Source organism: Formica exsecta, unplaced genomic scaffold (genome assembly GCF_003651465.1).
Source record: "Formica exsecta isolate Colony F162 unplaced genomic scaffold, ASM365146v1 scaffold51, whole genome shotgun sequence".
NCBI lineage: Eukaryota > Metazoa > Arthropoda > Insecta > Hymenoptera > Formicidae > Formica > Formica exsecta.
Genome location: NW_021852343.1, coordinates 545996 through 573866, shown reverse-complemented (window position 1 = coordinate 573866; position 27871 = coordinate 545996). Strand labels below are relative to the sequence as shown.

Below are 27871 nucleotides of genomic sequence, written 5' to 3'. Positions count from 1 at the left end.
TATATATATATATATCGATCTGCGCAATATTATCTTTGCTTATCTATTAAGAAAGAGATAGACAAAGAAAATACTTATTATATTAGAGTTCTGAGTTTAATTATTTTCATTGTTATTATTATTACATTTAATGTGATCATTATTAGGTACTGGTTTTGCACAGATTTTTATATTTACGATGTTTTTAAAATAGCTTTTATAAATATATTTTGAATTTTCCAACGTTAATATTGTAGTTTGTTTTTCTTGCTTGTTATTTTTATTTTAATACCGCTAAAAATATACTGGCAGACATTATCCAAGTAGCTTCAAGCTACTGGAAAGCCTTTAAAAAGGATCTCGTTGCTATTCGAACCATTTCATCAAGAGATTACGTTTTGTTAGTTCGTAAAAGAATGCAACATTATACAATTGACATGCGATAGTATTAAAATTTAAGCTCTTGAGAAAAAATATAGCTGTGAAATTTATGCTTAAATTTAGAGTTTTTTTATAAGAGCGAAGCAGCTCGAGCAATTTCGTTAGGCGCATAATTAGACATTTTTCTGTTGGTAACATCGTCCCAATGTGTTTGACGTAAATTGCAAATGCATTTTTCGACAATCGTCGGTGCTATTTATGCAATTGGACCGCGTTAAACTTGTTGTTTCAATTGTCACGCGGAAGCACGCAATTCGTAGCTACCGTTTTTAATAGCCCTCACTAGCTAATTATAAGTGGGAGAGATAAGATACGATCTTCGCGATTAACTCGGCATACGTAGCTCCAGACTTCATACGAACGTTGTCTCACGTAGATTGTAATTGATAGAACTATCACAATTTTTCAGTTCTAGTGTATCTATTTTAGATCTGTCGCCGATCAATATGTGGCATTATTAAGTGATACTATCATTTCATCAATCGAGCGTTGCATCGCGCTTGAACAAATTTTAATTGTGGGAAAAAAAGGAACGAAGATAGTGAACAAAATAGGATTCCATCATAGATAAGTGTGCATAACCGAAATTATCCAGTGAACAGAGCTAAATCATCGTTTTTAACGTCACTCTTTTCATCGTCGAGATCATTCATCATTGAGTGCGATGGATATTTATGAATACAATGTATCGGATACCAAAATCAAGTTATACCTCAAACAATTATTGACAGCTCTGGGACCACTGACAGGAATCATCGCGGCCGGCATGTCGAACGGTTACAGCGCGATACTTCTTCCACAGCTGAAGTCTATTTCTTCCAACGACAGTGAGTCTTTATCGGAATCTGCGAACGTGGATCACTTCGGAATGCTTACTAGCGACCAAGAATCGTGGATTGCAGCGGCCGCGGTTTTGCCAATAGCGCCGGGATGTTGGACCGGCGGTTTCGTGGCAGAAAGATTCGGCAGAAGGACATCGTTTATGTTGCTGTATCCTATTTTTTGCATCGGCTGGTTGAGCATTGGCCTCGCCAATAGCGTACAAAATTTGATAGCAAGCAGGATCCTGACCGGATACTGCATCGGAATCCATGCATCAATTTTTCCGATCTACGTGAGTGAAACGAGCGACCCCCTGTTGCGCGGTATTTTACTGGGGGCGGTTGGTTTGACCCTTTCCATCGGTGCATTGGCGTGTCACGCGATGGGAACTTGGCTGAACTGGCGGACTACCGCGTATATTTGCGCCGTGTTACCTATAATCAGCTGGATTACCATCCTCTTCTCGCGAGAGAGTCCGATGTGGCTGCTCGGTAAAGGTAAAATCGAGGAGGCGAAGCACTCGTGGATATTTCTCCGTGGTGAACACTCGCTCGAGGAATTCTCCCTGTTAGAAACCACCAGACTCATGGAAATCTCTGAAAAAAGAACCAGAAAACGATCGATACTGCGTTCGTTCATGAAGCCTTGGTCGTCGCGATATTTTTTGAAACCCTTCGGTATTGTCTGTTTGAAAATATATATGTATATATATATGTATAGATGAAAAGAATAATATCATAGTGAAAGTAAAAAGAGATAACAAGAATTGTTAATAAATGTTTTTTATGTGTATATTTATAATTGGTCTTCTTTCGAACGTTTGTAGATATCTTAGAACAAGATGAGTTGCTATCGGAACAAGAAATTTGACAATTTGAAGGATTTCACGTTCGGTAGAGCTGGAAATGAAAAGTCGGCGATATCAAACGTGATTTATGACGATAAGGACAATCTCGGCCCAATTTCCCACGCGCGACGTGCCTGAACTGCATATAATCTTCATGAATGCGTAATGACCCGTCGTGCGTCCTCTCCCGTGGCCCATTCAGCAAGGTCTGGTGTAATGGAGGGGAATAAAAACTAGGTGGTCCCTACGCGATAGCGCCGCGCCAATGGCGCTTTTTGCGTTGACGACGAAGCCCTTCAGACTCCTCTTCCTTCTCGATCTATTGCCATGAGGAGTTCAACGGTGGGAAATGCAGTCGAGCGAGAACATTTAGCACTTTCGAGACGACGATTCGTATATCGATTCGGATCAAGTCTTTACAGTCTCTCACCACCTGTATATGCTACAGCACAAGTGTAGAAAATGGACTGTCTTCGAAATTCTATATGAATTTTTTGTACATGTCTGAACCATGTGCGTTATATGTAAGTGATAAAAAAAAAAAAAAATTGATAACACGAAAACGATCGATACTGCGTTCGTTCATGAAGCCTTGGTCGTCGCGATATTTTTTGAAACCCTACGGTATTGTCTGTTTGTACTTTTTTGTCATGCAGTTCGCGGGTACTAATGTGATGCTTTTTTACTGTGTCGAAATGTTGACGGACATATCAGGTCAGGCACACGCGTATCTGATAACAGTGGTCATCGATGCGATTCGTGTGACATTCGGAATTATCGCGTGCATTCTTTTGAAAACGTGCCGTAGACGCATCATGACGTTCGTATCCGGTTTCGGCGTAGCTATTACTTTATTATCCTTGAGCGCGTGCTTGACGTTTAATATTGGAAGACCATGGATCCCCGTAATTCTACTTGTCACTTACGTCGCTTTGCTGCCGTTGGGATTGACTCCCATACCCTGGTTACTTTGCGGTGAGCTGTTCCCGAGAAAATGTCGCGGGCTTGGCTCCGGATTAACGTCTGGCTTCGGCTTCATGTGCTTCTTCGTGGTGATCAAGACAATGCCGGCTATGATAGAATTAATAAAGCCTGAGGGTACATTCGCTATTTATGGCTCGGTAGCATTGATCGGGACCAGTGCTTTATACTTTGTTCTCCCTGAGACCAAGAACAAAACCTTGCAAGAGATTCAAATATCTTTCAACAAAAAATCTCACAAGCCACAAATACAAGATGTGGAAGTTCCATTCCATGAATACGATGAATCCGAAGAAAACAAAAAATCGGATAAAGAAATGCAAAATGACAAATAATTACTTTCCTTAATGAACAAAAATTACAAGACGTGTATTTATATATGAATAAAATGTGAATAAAAATTTGCGTATTTATATAATATGAGTAAAATGAATTCAATTAAATATTCTTTTAGTATAGAATTACCTTATGGTTAGTTATCTCCGTATCATAAAGAGCGCGTAAAAGAATATGACGTAAGTGTTTACATGACATATTTCTCTTACACGTTTTCTCTTACTTCATCGTCTTTGAAAAATCTAGATAATTTTTAAGCCAAAAAAATTATGGGACGTCGAGATTACTGTTTCGTTTGCGGCAAAGATGTATTTGACGGCGACGTGAACGCGCTACCGCAAGCAATTTCGCATTGCGTAAGTGACGATGCGACGCATCCTTCGACCGGATATATTTCGGACGTGCTGTAAAATTAACTGATGCGTCGAAATAATGACTCTGCGGCCTCGTCGCGTCGGGACGAGGCGGCGAGAGCAATAGAAATTTAACTGCGAGCCTTGCCAGCACGACGGACCGTAAAATTGCGTTCTCACGTGATTATTGCTCGGACCACTTACCGCAGCTGATGGAAATTACGGTTCGTCCCCGGCGTTCGCGTGACGTTTTGCGAGCCGCGCAGTGACTTAGGCGCGTACGTAAGTGAAATATGACGGCGGTGCTGTCAGGGTTATTAAAATGCGAGGAATCCTGATTTATCGCCCTTCGTCGAGATTTCGAGGCGATAAAGATAAAGATCGTTTCCGGTTGATGGATGAATCGACTACCGTGCGGGCACAGATATTAAAGTTTCCCACACACAAGAGAAATGATAGATAAGTCGGTTTTAACTCGCGCTGTTCTTTGCATTGCATGAATCATTCAAGTCGAATAAATAGTCGATCGAATTCAGCAATGATGAAATCAATTTTATTTTTGTATCGAACCGGTTTTTGCTTGTTATTGCGCAGCGAATCGTAGATGAATCTTTAAGATACCATTTTTCCTCCTAGTACGATTTCAATCTTGGAGCATCAAAAGCGAGCGTTATAAAGAATAACGTTAAACTCTGACGGTTTTTCTCTTTTTAATTTTATCCCCAATCTTAACTCATTACTCTCCTTTTTTCAATCTTGCTTTTATTCGGCTCGCCTTGTACTGATTATTGCAAGCACGCAAAGCGGTCGTTACGTATAAATCCTTTTGCTTCTTTTTACTATAATCATTTTCGATCAATTCTTCTTTTCGCGAAACTCGATTCCCGGCGAAAAATCTTGCGAAATGTGATACTTATACTATAGCGATATGTGGTATCTTTATTTTTTAATAATCTTACATATTAATTAACATGCTACAGCACAAGTGTAGAAAATGGACTGTCTTCGAAATTCTATATGAATTTTTTGTACATGTCTGAACCATGTGCGTTATATGTAAGTGATAAAAAAAAAAAAAACATTGATAACACGCAAACATTGATGAAACTAATAAATTGTTTCGAAGTGTAAACATTGAATAGGAAAGAAAATAATATATCGCGGATATCGGAAAATATGTATCGATTTATTACCGTCCTTGACACGTTAAAAATCGTTAAACATTGTGTCTACAAATATAAGCGAAAATATCTGTCAACTTTTATAACGAAAATTTCTTTTTATATCGCAGCTCATATCCGAAAAAGTAACAAAAGCCGAGTGGCATTTTTAATTCCAGACGTTCGTGCAATGATAATTTTCGAGATAACGCGAAAGTCGCGTGCAATCCGACAGAATTGCGGCAGAATTGTGCAGGAGGATGATCCAGCAAGTAAATTTACCAGTAAAATGAAAATGTAACGCTGTAACACACTCGGCAAACTCACGCAGATCACTGTGTGCCACCGCATGTAACCCCGCAGTCCGTGAGCTTTATGTACTTCATAAACATTTCTCGTGGTCTCTCTCGCTCTCTCTCTCTCTCTCTTTCTTCCTCTCTCTTCCTCTCTACTCATCATCATCCGCGATCCTGTGTTTGCGGTTTAGGAATGACATCTTGTTCGATGCTATGCGCTAGCCGCGATGCAAAGCGAAACGACTAGACGGCGATCGCTTTTATGATCTGTCTCGACCGACGCCGTTGTTGGTCCAGCGAACGTAAATTGCCGCAGGTTCAAAAAATCGCAAGCGGTTACTGTCTCGTCCGTGGCAATAAAGCGCGAGTTCATTTGCATTAAATTTTTCAAACGCCACTATATGTGTGGTGTTTTTTATCGCGACATCACGGCGTAGTCGCTTAAAGCGCGCGACTGCTATGTTTAAGCGTAGCATTTTTTTTTACTTTTTCAAGGGAAATGTGCTTTGTCCGGCTTAGTAAATCGTATTTCCGAGCATATGTAGCGCAATCCTTATAATTGCGAGATTCTTTTTGACATACGTTTCGCACGAGGCTAATAAATCGCGATTACACACGTCGAGGATATAGCTCTTCTCGCAATGTTATATCTTTTGTACTATATATTTAATATGATTTCACATTCATCAACCAGTATCACGTTTTAACGATCTGTACTGTTAACCCTTTTTGCGAAAATATCCGAGATCTCGTAAAACGTTTTACGAGATGTCAAAGTTCAAAGTGAAGCATCTTTGTTGCATGTCGACAGCCTGCTACTTCCGGCAAGGACTCAAACTCTTCGACCGTCATTAGGAAATTTATACGAGCCGGAAGATAAGGCGTTGATTAAATCCGGATTCCAAGTAGAGGGTCGATCCGTGTTTCTTTGACAAAATTGAAGGAGCTATCTCCAGCCGCTGCTGAGTAATCGCGGAATGAGGTGGTCTCTGTGTGAGAAAAAGGAGATGGAACTTTATCAGGTCCTGCGAACCCACGGAGAACGACTGGAAAAGAAAGTAAGAGTACTGGTTCGCACTCTCCGAAGTTAAGGAGCAAAAGATAAAGGTCGATCGCTTTATCTCCGAAATAGAAAGGATGCTATCCTGTATCGAGAGATAAGTTCTTTTTACAATTGAAATAAATCTCTCTCTTTCTTTTATATATTATTATTTTATATAATGCTTTTAATATACAACAATTTATGTTTATTTAATTTTTCTACGATTGTTATGTGTATATTTCTTTGCCTTTATTGAGTCTTAAAAATGATATATTTAATATATAACAGCGATATATTTTTAAATATACTTTTAAGCGCATGGAAAAGGAAAATGAAAATATTGCATACATGGACATATATGGAGATTAAAGCGTGAACCAGGAAAAGAAATAAGAAATCCTTTACTAAAGCAAGAAAGCCAAACTCGACGATTTATCCTGACGTTGCTCAACGACGAGATCAACTCTGCTTTCGGCTTCTAACGAAAATGTCGTTCCTCGCATCAGTTCTGCTTAAGAACCTGGCAAGGTGATAAAAACGAACTGGATTTTCCGAGACCTCTTTTTCTCCTCATTCCTTTCCCCGTTACTCTGCGGCGCCTGCGGTAGCAATAATTTGCAATTTTTGTGAAACGTATACCAAGCCGGAGATAACGTTGGAATCGACTTTAGGAACAACACTCCGAAAGTTTCGCCGACCGTGATGATACTATTTGCCACAAAGTTGCAAGTTAACTGGTAGGTAACAAAGTTGCCAGCGTTCTAAATACAGTAAAATGGTGCAACTCTGTCTTCTTTTAATGATGTTGTTAGTTTTTTTTTTTTTAATATAGTGCTTGAAACAATGCACATATTATTTAACATATCGTTAATTTAACAAGAATTTATATATTTAATTATTCTTGACTTTACTTTTCTCAATTTTCTTTTGAGAAACGTGTATATCTCTCTATTGTAAAATGTTCGGAACTCAATTATAAAAACAGATGGAAATAATAACAGCTATAAAAATAAAATATGCCAAATGAGACATTTTTGTTTGCCTTTTTTAAGTATAAAGATGAAGTTATCAGAGAGAATTACCATTGACTCAAAGAATAAAATGTGCATATTGCTTGAATACATAAACTGTTCAAAATTATTTTAATTTAATTATAATTTGGAAAAAATTGTGTACAACTACGAATTATGGATTATTTCAAGATTTAGATATTTTGCAAATTCTTGGCGCTTTCCAAGAATTAAAAATAACGATTTCAGTACCATTTTTAATGTCACGTGTCTCGTAAAATTTTAAATCTAACGCGCAAAAAAGAGACCTACCTTTACAGGCCGCAATCACGCAAACGAAAGTCCACCATCGACCGTAGAATCGTTGTTGAGAAAGCCCGGCACAGGAAATGATGTTCGCCCGTGATCGCTTGAAACTTCATGAAATTCTATTTCGAAGTTGAAACTACATACGGTCCTGAAGCGCCAGCTTTGCATAAAATGATAGCGTCTATATCACTAGGGATGCCGCGTTCTTCCAACATTTGATAATGAAATGATTAAATGTTGGCTTGTACTTGTATGAGAATTTTATCGGCAATTTTTACCGAGTGTTTAATACATTTAGAAATTTCTTTGGTTGGCAATATAATTCGTAACTGATGTGTGACTTGACTAAATTACAACACAATTATATTTTAAAATTTAGGGGAAAAAAAACGCTTAAAAAACAAATTATAGTATTTTTTCAGAAACTGACATAGTATAACATATGGTGGGCAATGTTGTTCACATTTCATGTTGTATCTGTCTCGCATGCTTTCTTCCTTTAGAATACACGGCTATAAACTTTTTTATAATCATTGACGAGAAAATAAATGCTGCAAAACGGCGAAGAGATAGAGGAAGGTGCAAATAAAGCTAATATGACGAGAAAAATTATATACATGGAACAGTTTGCATTTTTCGTTGAAGAATATCCTCCGCGAAAAAAAAAGAAAGTGTCGCGAACGCGACTTAAGCTTGCGGGAATTTATCGGCGATACATTCCCGCACCGCGTCCCAAATCGCGTGATTGCTGGCGGGTTTTTGCAACGAGACACTGGAAAACACTGAGAGTTTTAGCTCGCGACGCTGCAGATAACCATGCTACCTACGACCAGACGAGGCTCGGAATCTGAAGCATAAACCGCGTACGTGTATCTATGTCCGGTACCTTAAGGCGCTTTCCCGCGATGTTTTACGAGCAGTCGTGCGTCATTGCTACTGTCGCCCCTGAACCTTCTCTCACCCCGGTACGTACATATCACGTAACAGTGTTTCACGATCGTGTCTCGTAGCGTCTTCGGTTTACCGAGAAGACGATGTATCAAGGTGGAACACCAGGGTTCAACCAAACGACGGCTTAAACGACCTAGAGGCTTATTCAGTCTGTCGTACATCACGTTGGTCAAGCCAGAAATATATGTGATCTCTCGTATTCTTGGATTCTCTAATTCGTAGAATTCGCAGAATTCAAAAATTAATATCCGTTATTTAACCAATGTCAAAATTAGTAATGAATCCCCGTTTCAGACACGTTTTTCGATAAATCCTTACCGATGCTTTGGTAAATGCACTCCGTGAAGGTATAGTCTTGTACTGATCGGGTTTGCTTAAGGAGAAAAGTGGATTTCGAAACGGTAGTGACGTCGGAAGGGTAGGGGAAGATGGAAGGGAACAACGAAGAGGCGCGTTACTCTTCTCGGCATGCAGATCAAGGCACGTACCAGGAAGCATTGCGCTCAGTTTTATCTTCGCCGAGGAGGGTCTGGTCTTGAATATAAGATTCTCTAATACATTTTTATCGCAGATGAAGCTGCGACCAGTATACATACGGTATATCTGCACGTGCGCCATGCTTTCTTTTCAACAAAATACTTTATCGTGATTTACAATCGGGAAACTCGATCTAGTATCGATTCATGCGGATCTTTCTTATAATGATCAATATCACTTATTGTTAAAAAGATAAAGAAATCTTGTAAATCTATTTCTGGATAAGAATTCAGTTTTTATTCATTAAATTCGATTATTAAAGGTTTTCTTCTCTTCTATTTATTTTAAAATTTTGTAATCTGAATTCTGCGCGCTTGCCATTATCAATTTTGCACGTTTAAGAATAGGAAATGAAATCTTATCCTTAAATTAATCTAATTACGCGAGTAAAAATATTTCTAGCTCTCTTATAAATTTTACCCTTTAAATTTCTCATTAATATTTCATACTATTATTATTTAATATGTGGTATTATTATATGCCACTTTTACATTGCGTGTGTTAATTGTTCTACAAAACTTATGTATATACCAGTTAAACAAATTAAATAACTTTTAACATTGGCGATTTTTTTCTTGCTTGTCAATTACACGATATTCCTACTTGATCATTGATTAGCGTTAATTATTAAGTACTGAATCTCTTTCTCTCTCTCTCTCTCTCTCTTTCTCTCTCTCTCTCGAATACTTGAGTTTGGTCAGGAAAACAAAGGAAATCGTCTAAGGATAGGCGAGATGGGGATAGCTACGGGAAATTACAGTGGCGTGCTCCTAGTTGAATATCAATGTCTGCGGAAGTATAGGAGCGCCGTTCACTCGCAATTGCAGTAATCTCCTGGTAATCGCCTCCGCAATCGTACTTAGGTATAGCTACAATCAGAACGAACCCTTGAATTCTTGTTCGAAGCTTGCAAAGGATCTTTTGCTCCCAAAAGGATTATTTCGTAGTTTGTTTCTTAAACAGTTTAAGGTTTATGATTACGCAATGTCTCTATTTTCGATATTTCTCTTGAAATACGTACGGACGTTATTCGTTTAATTAAATTCACGCGATAATTATTTTCTCTAGTTTTCTCAAAGTATATCTGCACTTGCTTGATTCTTTAATATAATCCAATAAAAACTAAACGTATTTTAAGCGGACGATTTTCTGAAAAATGTCATTCTAGTAGCTTGACATAATAAAGATTAACTTGAAATATAAACTGATTCTCTCGACGATTCTCGTTTAAATCGTGAAAATTATGTCGACGTTATTGCAAATCGTTATACAACTCAACATGAAAATTTACGCGAGATATATCCAGACGAGAAATCAAGACGAAGGACTCTCAGACTGACTCTCATTGTTAATCGACAAACGCGCCAAGAAGCATGAAGAGCCGAGACGTGTGAAAACGACTAAAGACTTCGATCGAGTTAATTTCCATAACGCTATTCAATTGACGAACTTAATAAACTTTTTTTTACGTATTAAAATTTTCGATTGTTGCAACGAAAAAGAGATAGAGAGAGAAAGTGAATAATTTTAATTTCGAAAAAAAATTTACTTCTCTCTTCTGCTAATAGAGCTTTTTTTGCAAAAATAGTTTGGAAAGAAAAATGTACATATTTGAAAAAATCGATGCAACGTTTAATAAAAAAAGAAAATGCGAATAGATTAGCATGCCATCTCGATGAATCGCAATTTGTAAACCATTATTTTACCACATACAATAAAGCAATACGAGATATCCTGCGGAAAAGCGATATACCCGAAATTTAAAGCGACGTCATATGCTATCTCGATATTTTGCCCATCGATATATCGCACGAAAGTTTTACTCCAAACGAACGCGCAAACAGTTGTTCTTACCGTTGTCCAACCGATGGGAAAGCTGCCGCGCACACGCGAATAAACCTTTCGAGACAATAGAGACATATGAATAATCACCGGACATTCTCTGTACTATCTCTGACACCAGCACATTCACGACCGATATTCGCCAATAAATCATATAAACGAGTCATATCTTCTTCGTGCGTTGTCACGCACAAAGCGCTACGAAAGTACAAGTGACTGCGGCAGTCTTTCTCTCTTTCTCTCTCTCTCCTTCATTTCCAGCAAACCTATTGTGTAACATGTTGCATTACATTTTCGGCGACGCGAAATTTACGTTATCAGATAATATACACCCACACTCTTTTCGAAAATTATATTTTGTAAATTACGTTTGCTTTGTGCGTTGTATCGTCTATTCTTCAGACTCTCTTCTCTGGGAATATAATGCGAGTAAGAAAGCAATTAACACTCATATACGTCACATCGTAAAGGAAAAAGAAGAGAGACATCCGATCAAAAATCTATTAGAGACGGCTATTTCATCGCGATACCAGCTCGGAAATCGCAAGAGAGAGACTGCGGAAGACGGCCCTTTTTCCTCGTCTTCGGGGGAAGAAATTGGAGCGTAATAATGATTTTCGCGCTTTTATTTACGGCGAATGTGGGAACATCCGAATGGGACCACCGTGATATCGTGGCACGCGTGCCGGTGACGATGCTACTCGATCGAGCGGACGCGTACTTTACCTGACCTGACCTTCCCATATACGGGATTGGTTTTACGAGGCGGCTTTGTCGCGCCGAAGATAATCCGGGTATTGTCGGTTCGTTGATGTCCGCGCGATGCCGGACCCGGCAGATCATTGTCGTGCCGCGTCCCTTCTTTGTACGCCACGACGACGATTTTAAGCCGGTTATAACGTCGCCGTGCTCGCCCTGTTGTCTCGTTGGAGAACGCCTGGAGAATACTGCCGATTCCGCGCACACACGCTGCGACGCGTTCGTTTCGCCGTCGTGTAAAGGGCTGCCGCGATTGTGCAACTCAATTATTGTCCTGTGACCGGATACCTCTCTTGTCCCTTCTTTTTCTTTTCACGAGAAACGCCGAATCGGTCGCTTGCGATCAAGATTGCCATCTTGATCCGAGTCTTTGGATTTGAGAAAAAAAATTTCCAAGCTCCTCTACAAGTAGAAAATCTCCGGATCGTGTAACATAAATAATTATTTTTTACTTTTGAAGAAAAATAATGTAATTATTTAGGAATAAGCAATTTTTATGCGCAAACGTTGATATCGTGGCGAATTTGATAGCAGTAAGTGCAGCAAGACGTGGCAAGGAATGCAACGGTATGTTTATCTCTTTCTTTTTTATCCTTTTTTAAAATAATCTCTTTAATCAAAATTTGATATGATATATGATGATATGGCAATCCTATCTAATAATTTGCGATAAGAAAATTTATGTTACGTTAAAGCGCAAGCTTCAATTAAACCGCATGTGTAGAAATCTTATCATATCGAAAAAAAAAAGATAAGATTTTTATCAAAACAAGTATTAACAATCCTTTCTGATAAATACTCTAAATTTGTCGCATTAAATTTTTCTGCTTACATTGATAAAATCTTATATTCGCTTTAATTTATGTATTTCTCTCTTACATTTTTACGTTATACTTTCCGTTTCTCTACTACTCATTATTATTATATGACAGAAAAAGATAAAAATCAAAAATTATATTAATAGTTATATAAAAACGTATTTGTAGCTGAAAGGGGGAAGAAACGTTTGGACACGACTGACTCTGATGTACTTTTAAAGTTTAATCCTTTTACCGTAAATACAAATATGTATGTATATATTCTTACAGAAATTTATCTGAAGTGTGATTTATTTATCGCATACGAAATGAAAGCTTTTAAAGCTTGAATATTAACAAAAAATCCGTAGTGTATTCGCAATATTGCAAAATATAAAAATGGTCAAATAATCTGTGCGACGATAGCCGAAACTGCGACGCATCCGACTATTAACAAACCGGTTTTAAAATTTTTATGCGCGACGCGATGATCTATCCCGAATCAAATCTCGTAACTCTTGATTGCCATCGCGCGTTATACACCGTGATATCGATCGTGGAATATTTTGTGGCACTTAACGGCTCTCTCGAAGTGCCTTTCAACGTGTATGTCGCCGAGCGGCGCGCGATGAACAACGTGGTGATTTTCACACGATCATTGCCGGAACGCAAGAGCCTATCGCCGATCATTGACATTAGTAGGACGTGAATCAATTTGATGAACCGTTTGCACGTGTCCCGACCAATTTAGTTTATCACTGTGCAATCGCGCTTTCGCCGATCGCGGCTTAGAGAAAAATGCTCGCACTTTTCATCGTATCAGAGATTACATAATATTGGTTGTAACATTATCGACGATAATATTGTACTTATCGAGCCGTTTCTCGTATCTAATATTGTATAAGTATCGTGAATGATGTCCATTTTTTGATCTTGTAGGCTCGAATATCGTAAGTGCAGTTTATAGACATATATGTTCGTCTTCTGTTTCCATAATAACAAAGATTTGACCAGATATCGGCAAATGCGTCGATTAAATATAATAGTCACGATTAGGTAATATCCGTAAAATAATATTCAAGGATATTATTATTATACATATAATACACATTTTTAAGTGATGATGAAAATTAAAACTATTGCTATTGATCGTTAAAAAATGGAATACGATCAATAAGATCACGTAGAAGAAAGTAGATATATACCCTTTAAGATCGAAATCTTATTTTTGTAAATAGAGAAAATCCCACTTTCAAGCAGATTTTAAAAGTTATGAAAAATAATATAAAATTTGTCACACGATTAATTTTTTTCTTCAAAGAATAAATATATATTCGATTTTTCTCCGCGAATAAATTTGACGCATATCTCATTTATCTCATCGCGTCTCTTCCGTAAACGTTCAATCATCTGCCTGCTGTTCGCTCGCGGTGAACTCAAGCCGTCCACAAATCCGCACCCCGAAACTCCAAATATATTCCAGAATTCACCACCACATGCGGGAAATCTTTGTAGCCGGCTCGGTTGAACCAACTTTTCCCCGCCGCAAGTAAATACGCTCTACGACGTTCGCGGCCACAATCGGCCTCTCTGTACATCCACACACTCACGCATCCACGCACACACCTATACATCCCTAACCCGCGTGAATCCGCCCGCTCGCCGAAAAAGGGATTACGCCTTATATATACATAAATATATATGTGTGTGTGTGTATGTGCATATATGTATACATAAGCAGCTAAACACATACACGCGCATGTACGTACACAACACACGTATGCGCGTGTGTAAGTATATATTCAAAGCGCGCGGCGTATCGAAATTTTTCCGCGTAAGCGGATTAACCGCCGATGGAATAGGCGGAATATATACCCGCAGCCTTCTCCCCTTCCCCTCCCCCTCCCCCCTGCCCCCCTGTCCGCCGCTATACGACCGTATAGCGAATGGGATCCCATTCAATCCCACGTGGAATTCGAGCTCTGCGCAATCTGAAATGCGATCGAACGTCGGAAGCTTAATATCTTCTGCCACCCTACTTCTTGTCTACGTCCCACGGTTCTTCGTGTGTAGATCTCTGCCGAAAAATGGATAAGCCATAAGAAAGAAAGAAGCATTGGAGAGAAGAAAGAATGGCGGCGGATTAGAAATCCCTTTCCATCACGGTTTTTTGTTACATCTTGCTCCAGCTACCCATTGTCGATTTAGCAACGAGAAATATAATTGTTTTTGCGATAAATGTGTAATTTTATAATCACTTTGCCGAATGTTATCAATCGCATTAAATGTGCGCGTGCATTTTTAACATTTTATGCTGAGATGCGAAGATGGAAAAATTAAGATTGATTACTGTGCATCAGTTGCAAAATCTTTGATTTGTTCGGAAGATCGAAAATCGTTGCACGCGGAAAAGGTTTGGCAAAATCACGAGAAGGAGTCTTCTGCTTGGATGCTTGGTACATCGTCTCGAAAAAAAAATACGAGATACATACTTTGACGCTGCGAGAGTTCTCGCAACTTTACGGTAGATTGAAATTCCTATTCTGCAAAAGTGTGGGCGTAAGCGACGCGACGGTTGCTGCGAATAATCTATTGTACGAGTTCTCGACGAAAATAGGATTCTTTTATAATAATTTTTTTGGAGGAACGCAGAAATTATAATATGCTTGAAAATTCGCGGAGAGAAAGTTTCGACGTGATATCTTTTTTTTTCTTTTGCGTGCATAATAAATTATATCATTTGCATTAATTTTAGTACATATTTTTTATTATAATAAAATATATCTTTTTTAGAAGATTATATGTATTAAATATATATATTTATTCTAAATTGCAACTAGGAGTAACGTCGTTGTTTATCACGCAATTTCTCTGTATCTCGTATAGAGCATTTTCAAAAGGAAAGAATAACCGTAAAAACGGTTTGTAATAAAAACAGGCACTGTAACATTTTTTGGACAAAGGGCAAGACTGAGGTTCGCGAACTCAAAGACATGACAGCGTGGTCGTTTTGCGCCGGTTGTCTACATCCTGGAGAGGATTCACAAGAACTCTGCCTGAAGCAGTCAGCAGGTGCAATTAGATGCCGCAATAAGATAGCCATTAATAGCCATTGCGATGTCGCGTAATTATAGTGATCGTACGGAGTAGAGTCATAACCGCGCCGAAGCCGGTTCGTCGAAAGTTACGCCGCCAGGGCGACCCGGTAATTGCCATATAAAAATCCGCACGGTGCCAATGCTTGTTTGAAATCGCAAGTGCTCATAAACGATTATACGACATACGTACGTGCGTGTTCTTATTTTATCCGGAGAGATGACATCTCTCCGCGGGGATAATATTAAACAATTTTTTTTTCTTAGAGGATTATCGCTCGTTATAAAATATTGTATGATATAGTAATTTTTTTTTTCTTTTTTCGTTTTTTTTTTTTTTTTTTTTTTTTTTTTAACTGTATAACATACGCGAGAATGCTCGACCCTCTCGTACTTTCAAACTCGACAAATTCGAAAAATTTGACTTCAAACGAAGTCAAGCGAGCTTAAATTAGAACGTTCACACGGTTCTGTAGAAATCGTGAAAGCGGTGGTAGTTCATCGAAAAAATGTCAAATGAGTTTCTTTTCGCGCGTAAAAATTACGTTACTCTGTAATTCTTCTTCATGTTTTTTTTCATCAAAATATTCTCTCGTAAAAGAGTCGCCGCTGCTCTTTCGAGTCGACCCTTCTGTCTAGAGGTATTCGCGTTATATCGCTTATATTGTACGTACGAAATTCTTTCCAAAGCCGAGAGTCTCGAAAGACTCTTCTCCATTTTCCGGCCGCGTTATTGAATTCGCCCTCGCGCATTCCATGAGAAAACACGCATACGCTCTGTCGAGCGTACAACGCATGAAAGAAAGCGCGTCTCCCATCTCGCGCTTATTTATCATGCATTCCGAGGCGACGCTCTGAAAATCCGTTTTGCGTCGCGTCTATTCCTCGATATAATCATTCCACTATTTCGAGGAAGTGCTTCCAAAAGTTGTCATCACACGCCGTGCGCGCGCGTGTGTATATATGTGTGTGGTCGCAATAGAGGAGTAATATCAAGAAAGTGATATTATCGCGGTTGAGCTCGGACGTGCAGCGCGATAAATTTTTCAAAAACACCCGGAGAATTCTTTGCCGCTAGCCAGTCAAGTTTTCATAATTCCCGGCAGTTCTTCCTTCCGCGATAAATCCTAAAAAGGAGTTCGGGGCTCGCGCTGCTGAAAAGAATGGTCGTTCGCGAGGGGGTCGCTTCCTGGTCTTCTCGCGAAAAAGATAATGCTGCTTTAGCTCCGGAACACCCTTCGCGTAAAGGTCGCCGCGAGGGTATTTCATTACTTTTTCGCGGCTCATTGTTCCAAAGCAGCGTGGAAAACGCGTCCGGTGTCCCGGGCTCTTTCTCCCATTCGCCGCGGCCACTTACGTCCCTGCGATATAATTTAAAACCCGAATTTAATCCGGCTTCCCTTCTCTACAGACTGGTAACCGACTGGACAAAGTTATTAGTCGCATCGACGCGCACAGCGAACTCGCGACTCTCGCATTCAACGTCTGGGATTAGTCGCTTTGTATGCTGAATCTGGGCTCCTGCTAACTCGGCGCGGCGTAACAATGAAATTTTGCTGAAGCTGGAAATGCGAAGGAATGCGAGCCGCCGGGGAATTGGGCTAATTCTCGAAGCGCGAAACTCGATATGGTTGCTGCCTACGTCAAAGCGCGGCACGGTACGATATAACTTTGCCGATCTAGAGAGAAATCTATCCTTCGACGTGCTGTGAATCTATATATCCTCGAATCATGATTGATCTTTTCGCCGTTGGATTACGCAAATAAGCTTTTTCCTTCGAGCGATCGTCAGGCTTCATCTGTCACGCTTGCGATTTTTCCGCGATCGTTTGCCTAAAATGGAGAGATCTCTGGTTTATCATGAGAACCGAGCGTTCTCCCCCAATGTCTCAAAAATTCGAAAAGGGCGGAATACGATCTACGGCCAATACGCGTTCCTCGTGTCGGTCGATTTGCATTTTTCCCGGCTGCACGTTTTGCCGGGTAGAGCGCGAGGGGAAGGAGAGAGGACAGGAATTCCGATATCTTCCATTTCGTTTCCAATCGAGGGACTGCAATAAGAGGAGTCGCCACCGTTACCGTTACCGCTTCTCCTGGTAAGCAAACCATTGCGATTATGCTTTCGCCAGAGCATGAGGTTGCCGCGCAAGACTTACGGGAAAATCTACGGTGCCTGGGAGGGGTCTCGTCGAGTTACTCTAATCGAATGTAAATGTTGCGGAAAACCGAAGCTCTTTATCCGGTACGGAAACGCTTGAGAGCGATATCGCAGTCTCCGGATAATTCCATCGACAAGTAAGAGGCAAACGCGCTGCGCGAGTCTAGGATGAATGCAGAATCAGAATGCAGAATCGCATTTTCTTGATCATTTCGAAATCTTTCACCATATTGCATCACCGCGTATTTCGCTGCGAAGTAGAAAGGACTTCCTCGCAAAATAATATTTCGCAGGAATTCAAATTTTTATCAAAATTTTTAATTAACTTTTATAAGAGAGAGATAATCGATAACGGCATTTTCACATTTATAAAAGATTATATCGATAGAACTTTTAGGGGAGCGGGGGAACTTTGTAATGTATTTGTTGTTTCTCTATTTTTTTTTCTTTTTAAAAAGTGATCTTTGTCATCTTAGCTTATCCTCATAGTTTCTTCCCGCAGGGATTTCTCTTGCGTACCTAAATCAACCGAATGGGATTCGACATTGCAATTGCTCGGCGTGTCCTGCATCGGTGCCCTAATTTTCAAACAGTCTGCCTTTCGCGCTATAGGCGTAGTTTACGAGTAAACATTCTATCGGAAACCGCAAACATTTACTCCCACACAGGATACATCTTGTATCTCTTCTATTCAACGGCTTTCACCATGAAACCCTATACGCTTTTGTGGTGCTTCGTATATGTAGAGAGATTGTTATAATAATGTTGCGTTGAAAATTATTTCATTATAATTGATTATGCAGACTTTTTTTTTTTTTGAATATGAACGCAAAATAAATTTATTTTGAAAACAATTTTAAAAGAAACAGAGAGAGAAAAAGGGATTTAGAATATTTTTTTTTACAAAGCGTTAATAATAATATTCGTAAATTTATACAAAGAATGGTTAGAATAAAATTAAATGACCAGATTAAAAATACTTTTGACAAATAACAGAGTGCAGAGAATAATAATTTATGATAATATTATAGTTTAAACGAAATGTGTGGTTATAAAGTGATATAACAAAGCGCGAAAATAAATTGTGACATTCCATTAAAAGCATTTAAATTACGATGTACTAAAATGTATATATATATCTGTTATGGTCATCTATCATTTTGATAACATTACATTTTTATAAACGAAAATGGGATCTCCATTACTTGTCCGCATTTACATTTTCTATTTAAATATTTACTGTTTATGTGTCTAATTACAGCAGAATCATATGAAAAATGCAAAAATTTGACAAACAGAAGAAAATTGGTAGAAAATATTCGAAATAACTCTCGGCGCGTTACATCGCTTTTTTCTTTATAATATTTTTAAATTCAATCCACACATCAATATTTTAACATTATAATATCAATTTATAGAACTTTCTTCCTAATTTTTTACTTTTATATATCTTTTCAGCTTGATTTTTCTTATTTTGAAAATTTTTCTTTTTTCTTCTACATTATTCTCTTTCGATATTTGGATTAAACTACATTTTCCACACAGTAAAAAGTAAAAAAGAAAGTATAACAGAAAAAAAATATACGTATAATACCCAGACAGCACAAAACGTCCTCAGGATCATCCTGAATATGTCCAGGATGGTTCAGGATATTTGTAGGATGTTTTAAGATATTATTATAAATATATTTTATGAAAATTTAATATGCATACATGATTACTTTCGGTTATGTAGGCTATTTAATATAATTTAGAAATTTTAAGTATTGTAATAAGTATTAATGTCCTATAAATGTCCATTGGATAACCCCTGGATGTCTGTAGGATACCTGCCCTGTCTATTATATTGAATGTCCTTTGGATTTCCAGAGGACATATACATGTGCAATTAACTGTTAACATTAATTTCGTTTAATATTAATAATTGAATTTGATGCGCACATTTTCACATATTCAAAATTATTATTTATTTAATAATTTATGAGAAATGTTACTATGCGCAACATTCCAAAAACTTTACAAAAAATAATATTCAACCGCTAGTTCGTTTGTTTACCGCTATGCAACGCGCAAACTCGTATTTGAGATTTGGTCATGAGAATTATATAAAGCTTGCAAAGAGCAACTAACAGGAAATTAAAAATATAATTATTTTTTATCAGTTCAATTTCTGATGCAATCCCAACATAGGGAATTCAGATATTGGATTGTTTTGAAAATATTACACGACTCAAACCCGGAAGCCAAACCTAAAATATTCATGTACAGCACGAAAACCTCAAATATTAAAGAACGTGAACTATTTTTAGTATTAGATTTTTAGTATTGGCAGTAAATAACAGAACGCAATCTTAATTTATATTTAAATTTTAGAATTTGTTCCTTTTAACGTATGAAAAATATCCCTAACATATCCTATAGAAATCCTTAAGATGTTCCACAGGATCTCCCTGGATTCTCCAGAGGCTAGTGTACGGCTATCATTTACTCTTCCTCAGGACATCCAGAGGAGATCCGAGGATTAAAATAGGATATCCTCAGGATATCCTACATGTATGTCCTGGATGCCCTTTGGACGTCTTAAGGACATCCTTGTGCTGTCTGGGTAGTGTACGGCTATCATTTACTCTTCCTCAGGACATCCAGAGGAGATCCGAGGATTAAAATAGGATATCCTCAGGATATCCTACATGTATGTCCTGGATGCCCTTTGGACGTCTTAAGGACATCCTTGTGCTGTCTGGGTAGTGTACGGCTATCATTTACTCTTCCTCAGGACATCCAGAGGAGATCCGAGGATTAAAATAGGATATCCTCAGGATATCCTACATGTATGTCCTGGATGCCCTTTGGACGTCTTAAGGACATCCTTGTGCTGTCTGGGTAGTGTACGGCTATCATTTACTCTTCCTCAGGACATCCAGAGGAGATCCGAGGATTAAAATAGGATATCCTCAGGATATCCTACATGTATGTCCTGGATGCCCTTTGGACGTCTTAAGGACATCCTTGTGCTGTCTGGGTAGTGTACGGCTATCATTTACTCTTCCTCAGGACATCCAGAGGAGATCCGAGGATTAAAATAGGATATCCTCAGGATATCCTACATGTATGTCCTGGATGCCCTTTGGACGTCTTAAGGACATCCTTGTGCTGTCTGGGTAGTGTACGGCTATCATTTACTCTTCCTCAGGACATCCAGAGGAGATCCGAGGATTAAAATAGGATATCCTCAGGATATCCTACATGTATGTCCTGGATGCCCTTTGGACGTCTTAAGGACATCCTTGTGCTGTCTGGGTAGTGTACGGCTATCATTTACTCTTCCTCAGGACATCCAGAGGAGATCCGAGGATTAAAATAGGATATCCTCAGGATATCCTACATGTATGTCCTGGATGCCCTTTGGACGTCTTAAGGACATCCTTGTGCTGTCTGGGTAGTGTACGGCTATCATTTACTCTTCCTCAGGACATCCAGAGGAGATCCGAGGATTAAAATAGGATATCCTCAGGATATCCTACATGTATGTCCTGGATGCCCTTTGGACGTCTTAAGGACATCCTTGTGCTGTCTGGGTAGTGTACGGCTATCATTTACTCTTCCTCAGGACATCCAGAGGAGATCCGAGGATTAAAATAGGATATCCTCAGGATATCCTACATGTATGTCCTGGATGCCCTTTGGACGTCTTAAGGACATCCTTGTGCTGTCTGGGTAGTGTACGGCTATCATTTACTCTTCCTCAGGACATCCAGAGGAGATCCGAGGATTAAAATAGGATATCCTCAGGATATCCTACATGTATGTCCTGGATGCCCTTTGGACGTCTTAAGGACATCCTTGTGCTGTCTGGGTAGTGTACGGCTATCATTTACTCTTCCTCAGGACATCCAGAGGAGATCCGAGGATTAAAATAGGATATCCTCAGGATATCCTACATGTATGTCCTGGATGCCCTTTGGACGTCCTAAGGACATCCTTGTGCTGTCTGGGTATTCAGCAAGAGATCACATAAGCATGGAATATATAGAATTTTTAATAAAAGAATTACCGACAGATTTAATAATATATTGATAATATAAAAGAAATATAAATATCATAACTTTGTATCATTCATTGTTTATCTTAGAAATTTGTTTTATCGATAATATTATAATTTCATTTGATATAATTTATCCTTTGCTTGAGATGAAGTTACGAGCATCCGTTATATGACATAGTAGTAATAGCCGATAATCTTACCTGCAGATTGTCATCAAGTAAATATCGTCGTAGAAAAAGAGCTTATGATCCTGCTTATGGCCGGTCATCAGACGTCACCTATCCGCTGATAGGATCGTTTTGGATAATTTATGTTGTGAGGGAATTAAAAATATCAGGTATTTTATCAGCGAATTAATGATAGAAGTAAAATTTATATTACTCTCTGTCAATCAAGGCATCCAATCTTTTCTTGACGCTTCCATCCTCTGGAGGCGCAATGACCGTCGGGGAAAGGGGGACTCTAATCGAGACGTTTAATTTCGTGCCACGGCGGAATCGTGAATTCGTGTACGTGAACCGACTCTGACGAGGCAGTGTCGTTCGCGATCGATTTTGTTCCTCCGAGACGAGTCAAGACGTTTAATTAGAACGAGCGCGTCTTTGAGATGACCGGAAAGAAAGGATTGGATGAGACAGACAGAGGCAAAAATCTCTGTTTTAAAAAGATCTCCACAGGGTGGAAACTCGTCTTTTTCTTAGAGACCGGTAAATAAATAAAGACATTATTATTCATAGAATTTCCGATTCGATCGCGCCGTGATTACTGGAAATCCGTTTTAATGCACCTGCCTTTCCCTAGATTTCTTTCACAAACAAAGTTCTGTGAAACAAAGAGACCCTTACTACGTCACTGTCATTATATATTGCGATTCATTAATCGTTACACATTATATCACTTTACTTGATGTCTTTTTTATTTTTTTTTATATCTCGGTAAAGTTGCGAAAACCGTAAAAACGGTTTTTGACGCGCTCTCTGAGCGATTATTAATCATTTGCAGTATATAAGAAAGTAACTTAATATATATAAAAGGTTTAAAAGTTTTATAATACCGTAAAGTATTTACAAGTTGTGTTGATAATAGCTATGTGATCTGATTTTATATATTCATTGCAATCATTTATACTGACGCATGTCAGCAATACGTAAAAATAAAACGACTACATTTGCATTATTCATATTATAAGATGGGAATCGATGGAAATCAGGAAAAGCCGTTAACTTTTAAATGTGTATTTAGTATTGATAGCTTTACTCACGTCTTGTCGTGGCGAGGGCTCGGGACTGACTGACTGTTTAGTCGCGTCCTTCCTTCACTTAGTACCTGTTTACATTTCTTAATCCGTCTCGCTTTGTCCTTACAGTTTATTTATCCTTTTTAAACAAATATAGTAAGAAATGTAAACAAAAAAATTGTAAGAAAATAACATAATAATTGAATGTATGTGTCTGTTTTTCAAAATCATATTAAATTATGAAGAGTCACGTTATATAAGTAAGCAAAGTATTCTTTTTCTCGATTTTTGCTAATATCGATTTTCGGTATTTCAATTGTATTTGGTAACAAGATCCACAAGTTATCACACGTAAAGCGGAGAATACGGCGACCGTTCTGTTAATTGAGAGATTTCGGAGCTGAATTCACGTTACCCGCCGACTAAATCAACCAAATCGATCGACACGAGAAGCGATGTTAGCGCCGAGTTTTTGCAGCTTCTCTTCGCAGGAGTCAGCATTCCGCAAAGGGGGACGATGTCGTTTGGCGGATGCCCATTGTCCTACGGGAGCATTTACATTACACCTTAAAGTTGACTCGCGGTCGAAGTCACGATTTCTCGTTTCCACTTCGTGCCATCGTATACGCTTCCTTCTTTCCTCAGCTGGCTGATTCGAGAGTGTCCTCGAGAAGGGACGGCGAATTCATCGGGCTGCAGAATCCGGAAAGAACGGAGATGTGCAAGAAAAAGAAAGAGGGTAGCAAGAAAGAGAGAGAGAGAGAAATGGAGAAAGAGAAGAGATTCTTGTTCCGCGATATCGGAGGGGGCCACGATCCCTGCCGCCTATTTGTTATTGTAATCTGCATTACTATGGATGAGACATGGATAATGGGATCTTGGGATTTACCGAGCGAACACGATGAGAAGGAGGGAAAAAGGAACCCTCTCTGTTCGGTACTTTGTAACCGGCACGCGAGCGCTTTCGATTGATACTCAAAGTATTGCCGATCGCAATTTGTAATGGTATACGTAAAAAAAAAAAATACCACATTATTTACATGATGTCTGCTACTCTAAATTATTTTATCAATAACTTGCTTTGAAATAATTGAAGCATGATTTCGCAAATAAAAAGATGCTCTTTTTATGAAAATTATTATTTGCTGATAAAACATGTAATGCGCTGAGATCACTCGATATTATGGAACCGACATTCAAATTTAAAGCCTCGTCAAGGAGAAAGAATTTCGAACGGCCTAAAAAAATCTTTGCATAATCGATGTTGTTAGTAATATAATATTCTGTTGATATATATAAATATTATATAATTTTGTTCTTCTTGGAATCTTTTTCGATGCTTTTTTCTCATACGTATTACTTTCAATGTAAACACCATTAGAATCGAGCAAAGTTTATAATTGCAACACGGTATATAAAGCGCAATATTTGTAATTTTCTTTCGATATTTTGTAATTTGAATTTTACGCTTATTTTTATATTTTTTGCTTTTGGTAATTTCCTATTTTGTAATAGTCATGAAAAAAGGTAAATTTTTTTAATAAATAAAAAATACACTTAACATATTTAATTAATAGTTTATACAATACACACGTTTGATAGATATTTTCAATTAACATTTAAGATTTTGATCTGTGCTGCATTTTGAAAAAAAGAAGAACTTAATGTATATAAACTAGACTGCCGATGAATCTGGAGGCTGCGTTTGTAGCGGTGGCATCTTATGGCAAACGGTGAAACTACGCTCCTATTTCATTTCAATGGAATTTCCGTTATCATAAATCATGATTTATCGCCATCGCCTATAGATTGTGCGCCGCCAGCCAGTCAGCCACGTACGTATACGTGGGTGCGCCGAATGTTGATTTTACATAGTTCTACCGCCGTTGGGCATCGGCCCACCTCCCTTAGAAACGGCCTTTCGTTGTCCAATCTCTCGAAACGCTCCCTGATGGTCTCGGTCATTCCGATCATGCGTTCTCAATCGCTATCTCTTTATATATTGCTATATATATTATATCGGTTTCATATAATTTAGACAAATCGAAAAGCATTAATTTTTTAAATGTTAGCTCTTTCATTGAAAAAGTTTTTTACCGTTAAATTATTATACTTTCAATATTATTTGTGCTCTGTATCTCGGCATGCAACGGATTGCGTTTATGCATAATTATTGAATTTATAATAAAATCGTATTGTCTCATGATACGAATTATCTGATTGCATTAACCAGGTACTCGTCCTATATTACCTTTATGGAGGCGCGCGCTCGGCTTAAAATCTTAAAAGCACCGGTATATATTTACGGGCGGGTAATCCACTCCTGATAGCGCGTTGAGGTAAATCTACTCTCGTTTACGATCTGCATCGTGTACGCTATAGACGCTATAGATACAGGGCTCGTTCGTGCATGTACACAAGAACTGATCGTGATATTGGCCGCCGTACGGTATATCGGCGCGTTTTAGGGAAGCTGCCTACCTATTTTTCTCAATATCGCTCCACATAAATCGATGCATCGGCAAGATTAATACCGTAATATCTCTCTTTCTCTCTCTCTCTCTCTCTCTCTTTTGAAGATAATAGAAAATAATGACAAATCACACGTATAATCTTGCTCGTATCTCATCGTGAGACTCTCGTTTTCAATATGTGATTTTCGAGAATTGGTGATATTATTATATAAACCTCTCTAGCAACGCGCTGGGGAATTAGAAAGGTTCTGTGTATACAATATTCGCCGTGTTACAAGATCTCGATGCTCATAATAGGAAATTGGTTATTAGAGAAAATCTACCGTGGGACACGTTCTCCGATGCATATTACAGCGTGTAGATACAAGCTCGTTAAGCGTGTACTCGACCGTGATATCGCTCGTTCTGAGAGTTTCAGCGTGATACGCTTTGCTACATAGAATTTAATAGCGGCGCACGTTGTTTCGACAATCGTCGTAGATCGGCGTAGTTACGTTAGCGTAACGATCTCCTAAACACCGTTTCGTGGATCATCAAGCGTGAATCTTCTGTGCGAGAACCGTCACACAGAGCAGTAACACAGCGGCGCGAAAAGGCACCCTCAATTTTCTCCGCTGAATAAGAATGTTACGGGAATTTATCACGCGCGCTCCCGCAATAAGAGGCATCGAGGTAAACGACACGTGGATCGCGCAAATGCATGATCTCGCGTCCCAGAATCGGAGCATCCGATATTCGCGCGCGTCGATACAGAGACCTTTATGGAGGCGCATACTTTTTCAACGATCGCCTTGCATAAATCAAGGGTAAAATCAATTTCGCGTTCTCCCCGGGGCCGTGGCCGTTATTCGACGGGGGGAGGATATACGGAAGCGCGTCGCAACTGTGTGCCAGGGTTAAGCTGTATCGTATATATACAGATATATACTGTAACGCTATGCCATTCCGTCGGTATACGCCGACATCAGCCGGCATCAGTCGGCGATATAAAGAGGCTATTTGCGCTGATGAACGTGCGGTGGCCTTGGGCCACGGCAAGATAGATCTCTTTCGCGTGATGTGTTTGTCGAACCCCGTCGTCATACGTTCGGCTCGCCTCGGTTCTTTATGTACCGCGCAACATACGAGTGTGATACCGGCGATACATAATACATAATGCGCGTCATAAATCACAGACGTCCCATAATGCCTTATGTAATTATTATCCGACGTGAACATCTCGCGTGATCGTGTTTTGACCGCGCTATTGTTTAACCATCTCCGTTTCGTCACTCTCTCTCTCTCTCTCTCTCTCGGACTGTGCAGACAGAGGCGAACAATTTTAATGCGTGTGTCTCTGCGAGCCTAAGCGTAGGATTACGTTCTATTAGCATTGCTAAGCAACCGACGATACGAAATGACGATATCCGCCGACACAAGGAGGGATGTTCTTTATTCTTATGCGATGCCAAGAACAAAGAATGTATTTCAAACTACAAATGTATTCTGTTTTGGAGACCGAGAGAGGATTTCTTATATATAATAAAAGTAGCTATATGTATATTTAAATGAGATGCAGAACAAAGAGGGAGACATTTCACTCCTGATAAGAAATTCATTGAGCATTTTCTTGCATTGTAAAAAGTCTAAATTGGAAGATAAATTCAATTAGATTCAATATTATTAACCACAAGTTTGCGGATAATAATTTTAGGAGCGTCTAATTATTTTCTATACACGCTTACATCATTTAAGATTCATTAAATTGCTGCAATAATTTGTCGCATTTATGCATCATTACGATTTTGTCCGATTATTTCGATGTTTGTCACGCGATTCTCGCAGTGACAAGTGCCGTTGGCCACGCATAGCAGATGACACAAAGAGACATAAATTAGAATCGCGTCTCTTCGTATGCGTGTACCATCAATATGCGTTATCCACGACGTACATACATATGGTACCGAAATACGTCATAATTTAATCCCTAATCGGATAGTCGAGAGTACCATAAGTAATCATGAGTGGCTACGAAATGGCTTTCGATTCTCCTTGCATCAGCTTAATTCTAACATGAACGTTATCAGCATTATATGTACTTTACCATATTATTTTGTCATTTGCTCACGAGATGTGGAATCTAATATATATTTGTTTCTTTTATTTCATTAACATAAAAAATGCTGATAAATTATTGTCGCTTTTAATACAATATTATGAAGGGTTGTTGTGGGATGCTGCGTTATTTTAATTAAAACAATCCAAAAATATGTCGAGAAACTGACAGCGCTAATTTGTTTATGTCGCAAACGCAATCACAAGCATTTCATAACCCAGAATGAGCTCCCCGAGGTAAGGGCAAATAATTCATGAAAGGAGGTTGAGATCGGAGAGGGAGAGAGAGAGAGAGAGAGAGAGAGC

The 27871-nt window shown here is 38.8% G+C and overlaps 2 protein-coding genes across 2 annotated transcripts in view; both read left to right on the top strand.

Annotated features, from left to right (window-relative positions):
• Positions 1-27871, top strand: part of LOC115241730 (mannosyl-oligosaccharide 1,2-alpha-mannosidase IA) — a 481287-nt gene that overhangs the window by 150738 nt on the left and 302678 nt on the right. The gene's annotated exons all lie outside the window — the stretch shown is intronic.
• Positions 541-3412, top strand: LOC115241744 (facilitated trehalose transporter Tret1-2 homolog). The gene is made up of 2 exons (XM_029817671.1): positions 541-1917; positions 2712-3412. Exons 1-2 carry the CDS (start codon positions 1085-1087, stop codon positions 3403-3405), a joined length of 1527 nt encoding a protein of 508 aa, XP_029673531.1. The 5' UTR covers positions 541-1084; the 3' UTR covers positions 3406-3412.